Source organism: Ursus maritimus, unplaced genomic scaffold (genome assembly GCF_017311325.1).
Source record: "Ursus maritimus isolate PB19 unplaced genomic scaffold, ASM1731132v1 scaffold_8, whole genome shotgun sequence".
Taxonomy (NCBI): Eukaryota; Metazoa; Chordata; class Mammalia; order Carnivora; family Ursidae; genus Ursus; species Ursus maritimus.
In genome coordinates, this window is record NW_024426996.1 from 40,999,693 (window position 1) to 41,017,663 (window position 17,971).

Sequence of the window (17,971 nt, forward strand, 5' to 3'; positions counted from 1 at the left end):
GTTCTGGGATCCAGTCCCACATTGGGCTCCCTGCTCCATCGGGAGCCTGCTTCTCCCTCTGCCTCTGCCTCCCCCTCTCTCTCTTTGTCTCTCATGAATAAATAAGTCAATCTTAAAAAAAAAAAAAAAACCCTCAACACTCATAAGGAAAGTACTATTAATTATCCCCATTTTACAAATGAGGAAAATGGAAGCTAGAGAAGTTAAGTGAATTGCTCAAAGACACACTGCTAGTAAATGGGAGGGCATGCAGACTGATTCCAGAAACTTCTCTCCCTCTCTCTCTCTCTCTTTGTATATATTTATCCTATACATTATATTCATCACATATATGTATATACAACTACCATGAAATATAGCTGTTTCTAACCTCCATGTTCGAGGCAACCTCCATGTTTGAGGTGGAGACTTGGAAGCAGACTGATGCATTGACTCAGCTAGTATTTATCAGGCATCTACTATATGCCAGGCGTTGTGACCAATCCTGAGGATATAGTTGCTATCCTCAAGGCCCTCACAGCTGGGGAAACAGAAGAAGACACCTAGAAGCCCCCTGGGGGGAAAGAACTAGATAGGACCCATGGATAGAAATTATGAGGGAAGATTCTGATTCAACACAAGGAAGTGTTCCTAGTGGTCAAAGCTGTCTGAGATGGAATGGGCTGGGACAACTTCTCTCACAGGGGCTGTCCCAGCAAAAATGAGGAGACAATTGACCTGGCAGAAGAGATTGACTCAAGTGTAACATGGCTGGTCAGCCTCTAGGCAACTGCATTGAGCTGGGATTTTTGAAGAAATATTTCAACAAAATGACTATTTGCAGAGATGTGTTTAGCGCTGAGGGAACGAATAAGAATGTTGATGCACCTAGGGACCAGTAGAGGCCAGAAAGCATTTCCACCCTTTTCCATGAAGGTGCAGGGGAGCCTGATTGTAGCTGGAGCCTTGGAAAACAGGCTCTCAGAAAGGAAATTTCTAGAGAGTAGCAGTAACTGTCAGAACTGGAACAGTGCAGCAGAAACATCCCCGGAAAGAACCAACACATCTCTGCTTCTCCCTCCTTAGGCTGCTCTGTTATTCACAGTGCCACTCACCAAACCCAAGTGGAAGCCAGATCCAAGGGGCTGCAGGAGGTGCAGGTCACAGAGGAAATAATACAATCCACAAACGGCGGTGTCTGCCGGCACCGGTCAGGTCAGAGGAGGGTGGAGAAGGATCTTGCAGGGCAAACAGAATAACCAGCACGGTTGGCTAAGGACACTTATTTGCTAAGAAGCAAAACATTCTCCCTGGGGACTGTAAAAAATGAACGATTAGGAGATGAACCTCAGCTATGGGGGAGGAGGGGCGGAGAAAATTGGAACTGAAGGGAAGTCTGGCTCTGCTCTCCCCACAGGTCCGTCCCACGACCGAAAGCCCCTGGCGCACTCCGGGGCGCACCGCCTGCCGAGGTGTCTGGGCGGAGCACCAGGGCTGGGAGCCTTCCCCTTGCGCGGCGACCAGGGACAGCCAGGCCTCGGGTCTCGGCCCAGCCTGGAGGGGACGAGGAGGCCGGGCTGGGGCACGCGTCCCGCCCCGCCCGGGGCGCTGGCGCCCGCAGAGTCCGCCCAGCCGAGCTTCGCGCTCGGGGGTCGCCGCGGCCGTTCCGAAGGCCCAGGCTGCCAGACGAGCGGGGCTTTCCACGTGGGCAGAGACGACGTGGTTCAGGTGGCAAGGATCCAAGGCGGAGCCTTCTTCCCCTCCGGGTCCACCCACCGCCCCTCCCCCCCGACCCAGAAAAGGACACGCACACAAAAACTTTTGCCACACTATTAATATATTCGCGTTTCCTCCCACTTTCCCAATGGGCTACCAGCTGCAGAACTCCTGAATAGAAAGCTTAATTGTGCTTTGTCATGCAGAGTACCTCGATTTTCTATAGAAGGTTACAAAGGGCCATTTGAAGTATTTCTTTGTCCCGTAATAGTGAACCATTTGCATAGGGCACCTCGGCGCCTGCCAGACCCAGGTAGCAGCGCTGAAGCTCGAGGCCCCGGGGTAACAAAACTCAGTGTGGTTTCCAAGGGGCGCCCGACTCTGCCTCCAGCCTCGCATCCCGACTTTTTTCTCCGTTTCCTCGGATCGCAGCCAGCCCGGGCAGCTGATTGAGAGGATGCGAAGCCTGAGGCCTGCAGGCCGCGGTGGCCCGGCCCCTCTCGCTGACCTCTCGGCGGCCTCGGGCCATCTCGGCCCTTCTGCCCTCAGCTAGGTCCTGTTCCAGGCGGGGCCTCCCGACCCCAAGTGGTGTTTTCGGCTACTACCTGCCGGTCCAGAGTACAGGCGGTTACCCGTGCGGGGGCCCACTTGCGTCCTGCACAAGGCCTAAGGGACGTGCTGCAGGAATTGGAAGCCGATGATGATTTGGATAGGACGCTGTTCCATTTCTCCTGGTTGATTGGCAGGGCTGCCTTCAGAATATCTTTTCTTGTTGCTTGTTTTGACAGTTCAAATCCAGGTCTATGTGACATATAAAGCTAATAAAATTCTAATTTCATTGTTAATCTTATTTCATTACAGTATAGGTTTTTACCCTCACACCTGCGTGGCAGGGTGTAATTCCATTAATAAAAAAAATCAACATATTCATTGCATGTCTTTTCCCCGATGATATATTGTGAGCAGTGTGAGTTGAAAAAGAACCATTTATTCCCACCGTGAATGAGCCTGCATGGGGCGGGAGCTTCACCTGCCCCTCAGTCAATTAGGAATGTATCGAAAAGTCTAGCAGAAAACGAGTTAAATTAACCGTTCGCTAATTTCCTTGTGTCCCTCCTACATAATCCCCCCTTTTCAGCTTCCAGAAATTACCACATGTTGCAAGGTTCAAATAGTGCCTAATGAAACAGTGACTAAACGCTTCTCCCTCCAGCGCCACCGTCGGGGGAGCCCTTTCGCTGGCCTTTAAAGCGGCGCGATCTCCCAGTCCCGGTTCCCCTATGCTGAGAGAAAGAGAAAGGAAAGAAAGAGAGAAAGAGAGAAAGAGAGAAAGAAAAAGAAAAGAAAAAAGTTTCTTTGGTAGAAAGAAAAACTCTTGATTCAACCGGTGAAATTACATTGCTGCCCACTCACTTCTCACCACCGACGACGCGGAGGGGCGCCTCCGGTGGGGGCCAAAGCGTGGGTATTCTTCCCTCTCACCAGACAACTGGGGGCCTGGAGTTAGGAGGGTTGAGCCAGGACCAGGGGATTTGGGAGAAGGATAGGAAGGTCGGCCTGGAGAACAAAGGAGAGAGAAAAAAAAAAGAGACAGAGAGAGGGAGAGAGAGAGACCCCAAGGCAGAAAGAGACAGAGACAGAGAGAAGCAGGCAGAGAGAGCGAGAGGGTAGCAGCTACGGGGAGTGGGACAAACACTACCAACGCTCAACTCCCTTCTCCCAAGTTAAAACCACGTGTCTGGCTCTAGCAACTCTTCAGCCCCTCCGGGGAAGGCGTTTTGAAGTCTTGAAATTCGACCCTAATAATTAATCGTGGTCATTAATTAATTACGGAGGAAAGGGGAAGAAATTTAAATTAGGCTTTGTGAAGGTGGACTCCCAAAGCCTGCCCTCCCCCTCCTTCCTATTCTTTCTCTTTCACGCTCTCAAAAATTTCCATTATAATCCTCAGCGGTCTGGGGCCGCGGAGCTGCGCGTCCCTCTCGAGCCCTTCCCCGCAAACTGAGGCCAAGCTGTCTTCAGCCCCTTGGAGCCGGCTGCTGCCCACGGGCAGGGAACTCTTTCCCATCGGGAGTGGCTCCACCTGCCTTTTTTCTCTGCACCTGCTGTGGATTGTTTCTCCCTGAACTTCAGAAATCAACTAGTAGCCTAAGATTTAGTCCGGCTGCAGTGCTCACACAGGCGAAATATTGCTACATTCTCTGTTTTCTTTGCCTCCTCTCTCTCTCCCTCTGTCCCTCTCTCTTCCCTTCCCTTCCTTTGCTCCATCCCTCTCCCTCACTCCTTCTCCTCCCTCTGGCTAGAGACTTGAGTTCCTTATTTGAAATGGTGCAGCTAATACAAAGTCATCAAAGCACTATGGTTCTTGTCTTAAAGTGACAGCCCTCTTTATGGGGCTGTTTAAAATACGCCCCCTGCTTTTCAATGTCTCTCTATCCATCTTTGTCTGCTCTTCAGAAAAGCGGACAATATAAAGCCCAGCCTGGCGAGCTCCCCACGCTCAGGCCTGGGCAGTGCCAACCTCCGCCTTTAAGCAGATTGAAATTGTCACTGCTTCATTAATCTGAAACTAGTTACTTTCCTAAGCACACAGCACACACTTCCGATCTGTCGGGATTCACTCAGAGGAGCCCCTGGGGCCTTCCTGGGTTTGGGGCTTGGAAGGCTCTACAAAGGTAGGACAAGGGTTCAGGCAAACACAGAGCTCAGCTTGAAAGGAGGCAATGCCCAGCGCAGAAGGGCAGGCATGGACGTCAATATAAGAGCGCACAAAACACTATTTTCAGAGACAATGGGATGCCCAGAATTTTGGAGGGTGGACTTGCAAACAAGGAGCCCAGCCATGGGAACAGACAACAGTATCTACCTCAATGTGGAGTAGAGCCTGCAGGACTGCGAGGTCTCATAGGCTTTGGGTTTTCTTTCCTCAGACCAAAGAAACTTATTTCCAAATATGAGTCAGGGCTGGCTTTTGTTTTTTCATCTGAGCTCTGCTTGAACTCTGTTACTGAGAGTTCTCTTTCCATTCCTGTTCTTGTTGGCCCCTCCTCAGTTCCAGCCTGTGTGACTCCGAGGGCCAAGGCCTTGGGTGTAGGACATCTGCATCCCTGTAGAATTATTTATCTTCTGTGAAACAAACTACCTTTTTTCTTCACACTTTCACCATTAACAAAAGACAGTACAAAAGATTCTTCTATTTTTAATATTTCCAGCTGGTTTAGAATAGCAAGTTTTTGGATTCTATTACATCTAATTTAGGGGAGAGACATGGGCATTTTTTTTTTTCAGAGAAGCTCAATTTTCAGTAATGTGAGCCTAAAGATTTATAAAATAGATTTATATTAAATTATGTTAATAGAAGCCTAGTAAATGCACCATTTAATTGCATGGAAAAATGTTCCCTTTTAAGAGGTCTGTCACCTTAACAGGTACATTCAAAGATTCCCTGTGAATAATGAAAATAGGAACAATTGCTTTGATGCACTGAGCTGTATTCATCGTCTAGGACAGCTTAAGGCTGTGTTTGAAGAGGGTGGGAGGAGCTCCTTTTAAAGCAGTGATTGCTCCTTTAAACCCAATTTCCTCTAGCAAATAGGTTCTATTGGGAGTGTCGTTCTCCTCTCTCCCACACCCTTAAGGCTGGGCTCCCCCAAACCAGCTCTAAACACTCCCCCAAAGAAATCTCCCAAGGAGCGCCATGAAAACTGAGTAGAACCTGCCAGAAAGGTAGAGGTGGGAAGCACAACAAAACAAGACAAAATCTGATACAAATAACTCTTCTCTTTCCATGTATATGACCACCACAGGTGGAATTCTCTCTCTGTCCCTCTCTCTCACACCTGCACCCACAGACCCTCTTGCTTTCTGTGACCACTTTTAGTAAGAACAAACACCTTTCTGACAATTCTTTGATCAGTCAGCGTAAACCAAGCAAACTGCATTTCTAAATCTGATCAGAACTGGTAGAGAGTGGGGGTGAACAAAGGGAGGAGCGAGCCAAAAATCAGACTTCACATCCTCAAGTTTATCTTTCTCTTAAAATACCTTTGGATATTCTTCGGGGGGAGTAGGGAAGATGTGTGTATGAGGGGGAGGGGAACCAAGCTAAGATGACCACTTCAGAATACTTCAGAATAAGGGGAGTCTATCATCACCAGCATCTCTATCACCTGGGCCATGGATACCCCAGGGCTAGGCTGCTGGGTTCCTTCTGCCCTGGGCATGGTTTGCAATCAAGAAGCCTTGCCAAGTACTACTATCAATGCTAGGTCCTTGGCCTTGGGCTTGTGTTGGTCTCTGAGTGGGAGGGTAAAGGGGAAAGGTCTCTGTTCCTCCTGTTCTCTCAGAATGTCGGGACTGGGCTTAGGGCACAAGGGCAAGAGGTCGTCTTTTGAGCTCTCCATCCCCACCCAGAATATCTTCCTGTTTGAAGCAGGGCTTGCTCTCAAAGAGGTGGATTCGACCACACTAATGGCTCCTGATGCTTACTTCTTTTATCCTAGGGGAGCAAGATCCTAATTTCTAATTCTCATTTTCATTCTTTCCCTCTTTCCATTATGTGTGTATAGGCTCCTAAGAGGCCATGTTTTGGGGAAAACAGAATTCTGTTTTTCAGGTGGGGGCTAAATGAAAAGCTAGCATCTGGTGCTTCCCAGGTAGAGAAATTGTCAAGGGTGACCACACACATTAACCTAGGAGTTCTTAACCTAAAGCGAAACTATAGGCCTTTAAAATCAGAGGTTCCCAAAGCCTTGTTAGGATTTGCAAACTTCAAAAACATCAACTGATTGCTTCGGTGGGAGTGGGGGAGAGGGTTTTGGGGAGATGTAAAATCTACCCTAGTAGACGGGAGACCTCCTGCTACACCCTGAAAGTGAGAAGAAGGTCCACTCGGCACCAAATATCCTAGAACCTCCCTGAAACCGCTGGAGAAGCTTTCTTAGGAGAATGTCCAACGTCTAGGTGGGTATCTATGCCTGAAACTTTTTGCCTCTGGTGGCGGACGCATTGTTTATTCTCTCCTCCCTAACGAACTTCCCCCTAAGACAGAAAGGAGGGGGGCTGACACCATCCAAGCCGCCCAAAACCTGGCGAGAAGGGCTGGCGCCGCGTGTCCTTCGCAGGGCGGTGGAGCTGGGCGCGCTGCGCTGGGTCGGGTGCGGCAGGTGGGTGGCTCCGCGCTCCGGGCGCAGGGCCTGGGGTGGGGGAGCCAGGCGAGGCCCAGAGGCTCGGGTTCCGACTGGGCTAGGACTCGGGGAGGGCCAGGGCCCAGCGCGGGGCGACTGGGGGGCCGCGCCGGCTGTGGATGGGAGGAGGACGNTCTGCCCAACGCCCAGCTGAGGCATCGTTTTGGGCAGGAGCTCGCAGAGCTGCAGCAGGGGCTCTTTGTCCTTCCCATTATTTCCAGAAAAAGAATTCTCCGTAAACGCTCGTTCTTTGAGCCTCGAAACTCCTTTCCTCCCACCCTTATATTTGTGCGTGGAGAGGCCTGTTTATTGGGAAGGAGGGAGATAGGATCTTCAGGAAAGGCAGCGGGCCGTGCCTCCTCCCCTTCCCTGCAGGTAGCGCGACCGGCCCAAGGCTCCACGCGTGACAGAGTGACCTGGAGGCTGAGCCTCCCAGGCCCGGGCAGGAGCAAGCTGGATGCCTGTGACCGCTGCGTAGGACCAGGCCCAGGTTGTTGCACAAAGCCGCGAGAGCTCCCTATTCAGTCCCTCCCGCCAGCCCTAGCCAGTCCCCGAATGGGAGCTGACGACGAAAATCCTTCTCCTGAGCCTCGTGTGTGTGTGTGTGTGTGTGTGTGTGTGTGTGTGTGTTGTGTGTCTGAAAGAGAGAAACAGAGACAGAGACAGAGAGAGAAAAGAAAGAAAAGAGAAAAGAAGAACTAATGAACTCTGGGCAGGGAAAAACCATGATCACATCCTCTCCTTTCCCCCTTTTCCCAAACTGGCCTCAGTTTTAAGCCCCATCTCACCTGGTAAGCAGTTCCTACATACTGAAAGTAAATCAGACCTAAAGAAACTTGTGTATGTGTGTTGTAAACAGTTCCTATGGCTTGAACCTCCTGGGTGGCATTTTTACAGAAAATAATCAGAAATAATACCAATGGGTGTTAATGGGCTCAGCTTACAGGCAATGAGATCTAGTTTCCATATTTCTAGCCTCACTTGTCTTCCTTAGGTGACAGGCCCTGGCTGCACTGAGCAAAGAGCCAGGTTGCCCTGCTGAGGGCAGAGCCAGAGTCAATCTTCAGGAGCAGGTTTGCAGGAATGAACGCTGCAAGATGATGGGAAGAAAGGGCTTAGAAGGGAACAGATTTAGGTTAAAGTTAGGGAAACCAAGAAAAACTGCAAGAGTCCAAAGGCACCTCTGAGCTATTTTGGAAAAGTGAGAATATCAATCTTTGGGTAGAATAATTCCCTGTCCCTGCCCTTCTGTTTTCTCAGCACTGATGGAATCAGCTAATTTCTTTGCTAGAAGAACAGGAACTCATGTTTCCAGTCACTCGCAGCATCATTTGTAAGTTTCCTTATGCATGGTTCCAACTGGTTTGATGCATTGTTGCTCTTCCTAAAACTAAGTTCTGACTATTCAAATTCCTTCACCTAATTCAGATTTCAGTACTGAGAGGGATGTGGGGGGAAGTGGGGAAAAGGGGAACTGCCACAGCAAATAAATACTAGGTAAGGGATTTTACCTTTCCCTGCTAAATAAATCAAAAAGTTTGTCTGTTATTGTCAGTGTCACTTTAAATGGAGTGACTTGTCCTATCACCTGTGAGCAGCTTAGCTACTTGGAGGATGGGGTAGGCAACGTCACGACTGAGGGTGTGTCACAAAGTCCCTCAAACAAAGTCCCACATTACTAGGTTTTAGTCAACACTTTCCTCTAAATTCTCAGACAACTTCCCCCCCTTCCATGACTTTCTCTAAATATGGGTGAGGGGGAGACAGGGAAAGATGGTGAGAGCAAACACCACAAATTTAAAATCTTGATTTTGTTTCATTTATTTAAATAAATATAAATATAAATTTTATATAAAACTATTCACATACAAAGGGACTTCAGCAACTTGAATTCCAATCTCTCCCCAGGCAAATTTTCAGAAAGTGAGACCTACAGGGTTTAATTTTCTAAATTATTTGCAATTCAATACTTTCATTTAAAAAACAACAACAGAAAATAACCAAGAAACCCCGCATTCTTCTTAGGTTCTGAAAGACAGTAGGGAAGGGGAAACGACATGCGCTTTCAAAAACCCCCATACAGTGTTAAACCAACTGTGGTTTTTTTCCTCTGTTATATGACGAGGTTGAGTTGAATCTAGATTATTTACATTAAAAAACAAAACAAAAACAAAGACCTATAACTTCGAGTGGAGCTTCAAACAAATAGGTCAAAGAGACTTGCAGGGTCAGGCCGGGCATATTCGCCCGGAGAATGCTCAGCTCCGTCCTTCTGCAGATGGGACCACAGAATGGGCAAGGATTTGGGCCCCTGGGTGCAGGCTTATTGGTGTTGTGGGGGCTGCCAGGAGCGTGTGGTGAGAGGGAGGCGGCCCTCCCTCATAAGGGAGAAATCTCCTTGTCATCGTTGGCCGAGGCCGGCGACAAGGAGTCCTCATCCTCAGAGCGCGCGTAGTGCGCCTGGCTGCCGACACACTTGCAGCCCGCGTGACTGTTCCTCTGTGTACCCTTCCCTTCTTTCTTATGCTTCACCCGGCGGTTCTGAAACCAGATTTTCACCTGCTTCTCTGACAGGTTCAGGTATGTCGCGATTTCGATCCTCCGGAGTCGAGACAGGTACATGTTGGAAGAGAATTCCCGCTCCAGCTCCAGGAGCTGCGTGCTGGTGAACGCCGTCCTCATCCTCTTGCCATTGGGTACCTGGCTGGCGTCCGAGCCCCCTGCAGACCGGCCAAGAGAGGGCAGAGAGGTAATTCTCGGGCGAGGTGTTCCCACCCTACGTGCTATCCCTTGGAAAGGACGCCTCTCCAGGACCCACCCGCGAAGCTCAAACAAACACCTGTATCCATCCCTCACTCTTTCCCATTTCATGGCACTTCTTCACTCAGCGGGGAAGGACAGAGAAGCCCACAGCAAGTGAAGGCCTTTGATGTGTGAGATGTAAAGTCAGAGGCTTAAAGAGGGGTGGAGGCTTGCATTGTCCGGTCGTCTCCCTTCAAGCCTAGCAGAGAGGCAGGCAAGCTTGGCCAAAGGCATCGAAATGCTTTAGCTAGCCCCGACGACGGAATGCCACACTTAAGTTCAAACATACCCACCCTGAACCTCAGCCAGTTTAGCCTTCGGTTTCTCAACCCTCAAGTTCGAGGTCCCAAAGGCCCCGATAGTACGCAAGCCTCAGACACCAGGTACCGGGAGTGCACGCACCAGCCTGCTTGGAGAGGCTCGAAAGCTAACTTTCACCTTCGTGGAACTTCTGGGGACGACTACACAGTTACACGAAAAGCCCCTCCTCCCACCCACCCCCCAACTCCCCAGGCTGCCACTTCCTCCACTGGAGGCGGAAAGTTTGCTCCTGGGAGCCGGGAAGGCGCGGCGCGTAGGTGCCCAGAGACCCCGCCCTACCCATGGTGAGGCAGTGGAATCTCCGCGGGTCCCCCACGTTGTAGGTGGTGGCGGCGCAGACAGGTGCGTGGTGCTGAGGGTGCCCCAAGGCCGCCGCGGCCGCCGCCGCGGCCGCCGCGGCCGCAGCAGCAGCGGCGGAGCCGGGCTGCTGGGGCTGATGGTGGTGATGGTGGTGCTGCGGCGGGTGGTGATGATGGTGCGCGTGGCTCACTCGTGGGCAAAACTGCGCGTCCCCGGGACCCGAAGAGAACTGACCCTTGAGCAGTGGCAGGGCCCCGGCGCCCCCCGGCGCCCCACCACCCCCGGCCCCTGCACTCCCGGTCCCTGAGCCCGCGCCGCCGGAGCCCGCGGGCCCGCGAGAGGAGTGCAGGTGCGAAGTGACGCAGAGTGGGCAAACGCAGAACGCGCCACTCTTGCGGGACGGGCAGCCGGGCCCAGATACAGACATCACCAGCGGGGACGGCATGCCCAGCGGGATGAAGAAATCTGGCCCGGGGTGCGGCTCAGGCAGCGAGGGCGCGGGCCGCGAGGAGTCCTTGATGATGAGCGAGTCGACATAGAAGGAGCGCGACATGTCGGGAGGGGTGGGTGGCTGGAGGGCCGGGCCGGCGGTGGCGCCCCCTCCCCTCTCCTGCTCTGAGCTCTGCCCCGGGCGCGGCGCGGACGCAGGCGGTCAAGCCCTCGGGGACGCGGAGGTGTTCGGCGTCTGGGCTGCGAACAAAGGGGTCCCTGGAGAGGGCTGGTCCTCACGTCCCCCGCCCGGCGCCCCGGCTCCGGGATTTTATAGCCCCCACCCCGGCACGTGATGCTGCGGAGTACCGCTCGGCTCAGGCTCCTCAGCAGCTCCCCACCCTCGGGATAGGCTGCCCGAGTCACAACAGAAGCGGCGAGGAGGGGCGGGCGCGCGGCAGGGAAGAACTCGAAGGAGGGGGATGGGGGAGACTTTGCAAAGTGTAGGTTTTGTTAATTTCGCGGGGAGGCCGGCCTCCTCCCCCTCTTTCTCCACGCTTTCTCGAGAAATCAGAGCTGCATCCTCCATCCTACCCCTTTCCCTAGCCTGGGCCCCAGCCCAACTCTTCCCCACTCCCGGCAGAAAAGCGCACCAGGTGGGGACCTTGAGGCCTTTTTAATAGGGATGCCCAGTGCTCCCTGCTCCTCTGTACCAGCCGTGGCTGAAGCGCGCAAAAGTGTGAGGCCTGCTCTCCGGAGCACGATTGTCTGGCGGCGGACTGGCAGCGGCCCAGTCCCGCATCGTGGCTTGGACCATGGATACACACAGACACACACAGAGTCCCCCAGCATTTGGACTTGGCCAAAGTCATTCAGGTGGTTAGTTCGTGACGGATTCAGGGCGCAAGAGTGAGGCCTCCCAGCTAAGAACCTGCAGAGATTTTCATTCTAATGCTTGAGAAGCTCTAAAATGCCTTTGCACTTGGGGCTTTCCTGGGCCCACTCAGATCAAGGACACTTCCTTGTGCTCCTTTGTAATTGGCAGTGTACCTTTTGGCGGAGAGACACCCCAAAGAGTGTCCACTCTCCTTTCTCCAAGCCAATGCATTTCCAGGACAACCCTGCAAACTCCATCCCAATGATTTTGGAGAGAGAACCCAAACCCCAGCCCTCCTGGAGACCTGGCAGGCTTGGGGAAGGCCTTTGCTCTAGGTCCCGTGATTTTCTGCACCTTTATATTTTACAGACCTTGAGCATCTGGCAGGCTAACCAGGAAGCACTCTCCCCACCCCCGTGTACCCCTTTAAAAGCTGAAAGAGGTTGAAGGAATTTGAGCCACTCTAGGAATCCTGCCTCAGGATGGGAGAGGTGGCCTGGTAAAGGAAATCTGAGGGCCACAGGCTCCCGCAAAAGACTTGTGCATTAGTGGTTATGTGAGAGAAGGGGGCTGCCAAGATAGGGGCTATTGATCTTTGGGGAAGGTAAGGTGGTAGAGGTGACAGCTTTCTCTTTTTTGCCCCTGTGGAAAATCTGGTTGGAGCAGGGAGAGTGAGCAACCAACCGCTACAAGGCTGATCGTTTTTTCCAAAACAGCAGACTTCAGGCCTGAGTTCACAATGGTGTTAAGAAACTTGAGGACCGGACTCCCTCCACCTCTAAGAACCTAGTGCCTTAATCCTAGGGGAGCATCAGCTTCTCAGCTGGAGGCATGGCTATCTCTCTGTCTTCTGTCTGTCTCTCCTTTCCCCTTTTTCATCTCTGGGACCATTTCTTTTGCCTGCTAGAGAAGTGTAATTGGGTTGTAGGGACGCCCCGCTCTGGGGAGCCCAGGATTTATGGATGGCAATTAAAGTTTTATGAATTGCAGCTGAGGCTGGTTATTGAGCTATTTGAATGTGATTAGAATTCAATTAGAAAGCGGTTAGTGGACGGTAGGTCTCCAGAGTGTAAACAGACAGCTATTCCAGAAATGTGCTAATCCAACATCTTGTGACAACAATTAAGGAGTCTCAGGGCTTAACTCAGGGCAGCTCAGCTGTAACTACTTTTGTACCACAAGGTTTACCGATGCAGACATCACAGATGCTCAGCCTCGACCCTGCCTGCCTGCCCACCCTCGCTCGCGTCGGGAGAATGCTGGTAGTCCCGAATCATTCCAGCCCCAAGAAGAATGGAAGCTCAACCACTAAGAGATGCTTACAGCCTGGGTGTTTTTTTACAGGCCTAAATTGTCCAAACAGGTGACATGATTTCCCCACTTACTTTGCAAGTGTGTGTGTAATTTATTTAATATATACTTATGAGTATTTATTCACTTTGCAAGTGCTCAAAGAAAGTAATAGTTTTTCCCTTTCCTTTTTCCTCTTCTGTATTGGGTAGAAGGTTATCTGAGGTCTGTTTGGGGCTTACAGTTCGGATCACTGTGTTCCCGGTGGTTCTGGGTATGCTCATGGGAAGAACTCCTATGCTAATGTGCTGGAATTTGTGCTTATGTGAGGACCATTTTACTTTAGAGAATCCTAATTATGAAGCTTGAGCAACTAATTTATGTCTCAGTATGGAAACATCCAATTGGAGTGCTAAGGAATTTTGAGAAAAGTGAGAGGCTCATGGGGTTACTGAGGGCTGCAAGGGGTGTGGTAGCTTGGGGCCAGACTTGAGGTGGAAAGCAGACCAAGTCTGAGAAACTTTGCCTATTACGAGAGGACTTGGTTAAATTGCTTGAACCATGGTGATAAGCACAGGGTGATGTATGGAAGTGTTAAGTAGGTATATTGTACGCCTAAAACTAATATAACATTGCATGTTAACTAAGTGGAATTAAAATAAAAACTTTAAAAATTTTTTAAAAAATAAATTGTTTGAGCCCCCCAAGAGCAAGAATTTTACGGTCACGTTCCAATTTGGTGGCTCTCCTCAGATTCTCCTCATTAATTCTCTTTGGATCTCTTAGTCTTTCTTTCTTTTCTCGACTCCAGCCCCATCTTCAGAAGTTGGCCCCACTGTGTGTTGCCACCCCCATTCCTGAAGGAAGCCTACCCTCCATGGCCCCGAGCAGCTGTGTGGCCTGCCTGCCCAGCCAGACCCTTCCTCAGGATAGCAGCTCTTCGAAACTGCTCAAAGCAGAAGGGGACCCCTGAGCAGCCTGTCAGTGTGCCCCCATGGTGCCCCCGCTGCCACGCAATTTTATTTCTCAGTGATTCTGTCCGATAAAATTTCATCGTCCATTAAGTAATCCCTGAAATGAGAGCTCTTATGAGCCTATAATGAGCTCTAATTGCCACGACTCGGGGAGCCACGTGGAAGGATTTATTCGGTATTAAGCAGTCGGGTACAGAGTACAGGCTGTTACCTAAGCCATTACTTTCATAATTCAAGGAGAAAATTAGTTCTTTTAAGGGGCAGGGGGATCCTTTGATTTCCTCCCTCTTGCTGGTATGACAGAGGATGGCTTTGTCTTCCTTGAGTGCGAGACAATGTCACAAATACGAAGGTAACAAAATTGCCCCCCCCACTCCCCCAACACTTACCAGTCAGGGCACCCCACCCTTACCCTCAAATGAGAAAAAAAAATCAAAGCAGTTCAGAGGTGCCACCTTCTTGCCCCTGGACTCTCCAGCTTGAGCCTGAGTAAGCAGTTTCCTCCTAGCTCAACCTTGAGATTCGATTCTTGGCTGTAGCTTTCAAGAGGTCTTCCAATACTTCCCCCATCCGGGATCACACCTGACCTGGACCCCACATTCCCCTCTTGTTTCTCACTCTATTTCCTTTCATGGACAAAGTCAGGGAAAGCAAAGAATGTGGACTTAGCGTTCCTTATTCCACAGGCCCTAGAGTTCTGACCTGTTGATGTGCTTAGCTGTTTCACCGGCTGTAACTCCCACTTCGCCCTTCCCTCTGCACACCCCCCCAAAGAGCCCCCCCATCCCGAGTCCTTTTTTCTCTCATTTTTAGCGTTTGCCCACATGGTTCTCCTGCCCCAAACGGAGGCTGCGAGCAGGGCGGGACAGCCCAGGAGTTGGCGGGGCGGCCTCGGATTTATTTGCTCCTCTTACATTGATTTCATATTAGTTTCCAAAGCGATGAATGATCTCAAAGCTGGGTTTTGTTAGCCGAACACAAACAGGAGACAGGACTTACTTGCCCCCAGCTCCCTTTAATGAGGTCATTATCAAAGCGTGAACAAGTCTATGAATGTTTTATTGAAAGCGCATCGTTAACTTGTATCCATCCTTTTCTCCGAGTGGCATTGTGATATTGCTGTCTGTGGCACATCTTACCCGATATAGCCCGAGATTTCCCCATTCTCTGTAACCAGGCAACCCTTTCTGAATACCCAAAAATTGAAAAGAACCGCTTAGTCTTCAAGAAAGTCCTCAATAATAGTGGAAAAGAACAAAGATCCAGGAGACAACAAAATGCCACAGGGGTGACTTTTCATGAGCAATTATCTCTCATTAATCAGAAGAACAGCTGCAATATTAATTTTCTCTCTTTCTTCCTCTCTTTTCACAGTCCCCAACATTTGAATAATCATAAATTTTGATTTTATGAAGGAGTCACATTTTCAGGGGCTGGAGGAAAGCAGCTACCTAGGTGAAGACAAGGAGAAAACGCTCTCGTTTTATTATTATTATTTTTTTTGGTTTGGGTAAAGCTGCCAACAAAGCAAAATGAAAAAAAATAAAAATAAAAACAAGAGAGATATACTGGAGAAAATGGTCCTCCCCCTTTCTTCTAGATGGCGGCTTAGAATCGGGATTCTTTTCCCGCGCCGCCTCCTGACAACTCCCCCTCCCTCCCTTCCTTCCTCCCCCCTGCCCAGACCCTTTCCCCAGTTCTGCTCTGAACAGGGCGGAGGGAAACGTCCCCGGCGTCTGGCGTGGGAGTTTCAGCCGGGTTTCTGCCCGTTTAACTTGCAAACGTGAAGCCAAGCGTTGTCGATCTGACCAAAGAGACACTCTTTGGGCGTAACTCGCATTGTGGCCATCAAAAGCCCGCCAGCCTTGGATGAACTGAGACGTGCATTCAGCAGAAATGGGGCGCTCGCTCTCCTTTCAGGAGCCGGAGAGGCGATTGTTCGCAGAATGTGTAGTCAGGGTGGAAAACGAGGATCCCCAGATAAGGCTGTAACCTGCAAACCGGATTGGGGGGAGTTAAAAGAATCTCATTAAAGCCGAGGCTGCAATTAGCAAATACACACTCTTAGAGAACCCAAGCCCCTCTTGAAAAGCCTTGAGTCGGGATGAAAGCGGGGCAGTTTGGAGTCAGTCCCCACATTCCTACGCTGGCAGAGTGAAGAGGGGCTCCGGCGCCCGGCTCTCGTGTCAGCTTCCCGAATATTACTTTGAACGCAGTGCAAGCGAGCCCGTTCAGCCTAGAGGGCAGGCGGCGGGCCTCGTGCTCACCCACCACCAAAAAATGGTCTTGCTTCTCCCTAGTGTTTATTCAGAGCGGATGGGCCTTTGAGAAACCTCAATTCGCCTTTGTGCTCACGACAGGCGCAAGAGTTCAATTGGGCCCTCGGAGAAGGGGGTGGGAGGAGGCTTCTGGGAAAGGAGCGAGGAGTCTGGCTCAGAATTTCGGGAACAACCGAGTCTCCGGACCCTCTGAACAGTTTTGATGACACCTAGTCCCCGCCACACAACCCCTCTGCTCCCCACATCCCCTTAATTAATATTCGCCCACCCCCAAATCCTTCAGCCTAACAGGGCTTCCCTCCCCCACCCTTAAAGCTCTCCTCTGTCATCAGAATAAAATTTATTGAGCGCCTACTCAGTGCCCAGCGTGTGCTAGGCCCGGCGGGGAGCACGCCTGAAAAGGCCAAGACTGTATCCAATAGAATATTGTTTCATTTCAGTAACAATGGCCTGAGGTGGGGAACAATTATCCGGATAATTGAAGCAAATGCTCCACCTCCCTCCCTCCCGCTCCAGATCCCTTGGCGCTGGCCTTTTTTTTTTTTTTTTTTAACTACCTTTTTCAAAGTTGGTGGTTTTTGTTTGGTTAGGGAGGGTGTTGCTGAGAGCGATAGAGGAGGGCTGAATCATTCACACGCACGAATCCCCCACTTTCCTTGGCCTAAAGTTTGCTGAAAGTCCTGGCCTGAAATAGCTGCTTAGTAATGGAATTCAAGACAGTTTTTTTTGTCTTTTGCTTTTTTGTTTCTTATTTTTTTTTAAAGATTTTATTTATTTATTCGACTGAGATAGAGACAGCCAGCGAGAGAGGGAACACAAGCAGGGGGAGTGGGAGAGGAAGAAGCAGGCTCCTAGCGGAGGAGCCTGATGTGGGGCTCCATCCCAGAGCACTGGGATCACACCCTGAGCCGAAGGCAGACACTTAACCGCTGTGCCACCCAGGCACCCCTGTTTTTGTTTCTTAAATGCTACCAAAAAGAGAGTGAACCTTTGTAATTTTTAGCGATCTAGCCTTTTGGTCAAACTTGGTCATCTACAAAAATCACCCAGACAGCGTTATAAAAGTATGGATGCCTTCAAGATTTTGATTTAATGGTGTGGGGCCCAAGCTTAAGAATTAAACAAAAATGCTTGCTGTGGTTCTGATGCAGGTGAGGGTTGAGAAATAATGGATAAATGCTACCCTGCTAATCCTGGAACCTGAAGAGAAGAACTTAACCTCTCTGAGCCTCACTCAGCAGTTGGTAGTTGGAAAGCATGTATGGTGCACCTACTGTATTTGGGGCTCCTGGCATACAGGGAATGCTGTTGCACAAGACAGGTCCCTTGGGAGTTTCCAGTACGTTAAAAGGAATCAACAATTCAACTCAGTGGCAGTGAATCGCAAAAGGTCGAGTGAATATGAGAGAAACGCCCATTTGGCTCCAGGAGTGGGTAAAGCTGAAGTCTGAAGGTGACTTGCAGAATGAGTGGCAGTTGGCCTGGGAACGAGGGATGGGGAATGTGTTCCGGGCCACTGAAGGGAGCACACAAAAGCAGGGAAGACTTTCTCTTGGTTAATTGCAAGAACTGAAAGGAAGCCAGGGAGATTGGTGGAACAATCTTCAGTTTCTGAGCCTGTGAGATAGGAAAATGCCCGCCACCTTCCAGTCCTTCGGAGGGATTGAGGACTGCTTGGCGCCGGGCCTGGTGCCTGGTAAGAGCTGTTGGTGGCTCTGGGTTTTATTATTATCTGGGATCTGCAGGGCCATGTGCCCTTGAGGCCGGGGAATGAAGTATCAGAGCGCTAGGCTTCACAGAGGAAAACCAGGAAGCTGG

At 50.6% G+C, this 17,971-nt stretch overlaps 1 protein-coding gene and 1 long non-coding RNA gene across 2 annotated transcripts in view; both read right to left on the reverse strand.

The window, feature by feature from the left end:
* LOC103672736 overlaps positions 1-1,446 on the reverse strand; it is a 39,416-nt gene extending 37,970 nt beyond the window's left edge. The window contains exon 1 of the long non-coding RNA XR_571234.2: positions 1,095-1,446. This is a non-coding gene — a long non-coding RNA (uncharacterized LOC103672736). The remainder of the gene's footprint in view (positions 1-1,094) is intronic.
* A 7,329-nt stretch (positions 1,447-8,775) lies between these two features.
* GSX2 (GS homeobox 2) lies at positions 8,776-10,992 on the reverse strand. The gene is made up of 2 exons (XM_008701523.2): positions 10,284-10,992; positions 8,776-9,601 (listed from the first exon to the last, which is right to left on the reverse strand). The coding sequence occupies exons 1-2, from the start codon at positions 10,855-10,857 to the stop codon at positions 9,261-9,263; spliced, it is 915 nt and encodes a 304-aa protein (XP_008699745.2). The 5' UTR covers positions 10,858-10,992; the 3' UTR covers positions 8,776-9,260.
* Positions 10,993-17,971: the final 6,979 nt, after the last annotated feature.

Bases quoted from the DNA above. Each gene is read 5' to 3' on its own strand.
- GSX2 (XM_008701523.2), bottom strand. From the start codon at position 10,857: ATGTCGCGCTCCTTCTATGTCGACTCGCTCATCATCAAGGACTCCTCG. The intron at 9,602-10,283 runs GTAGGGCGGGGT...GCCGGTCTGCAG, and splicing joins ATTCCACTGCCTCACCATGG to GGGGCTCGGACGCCAGCCAG.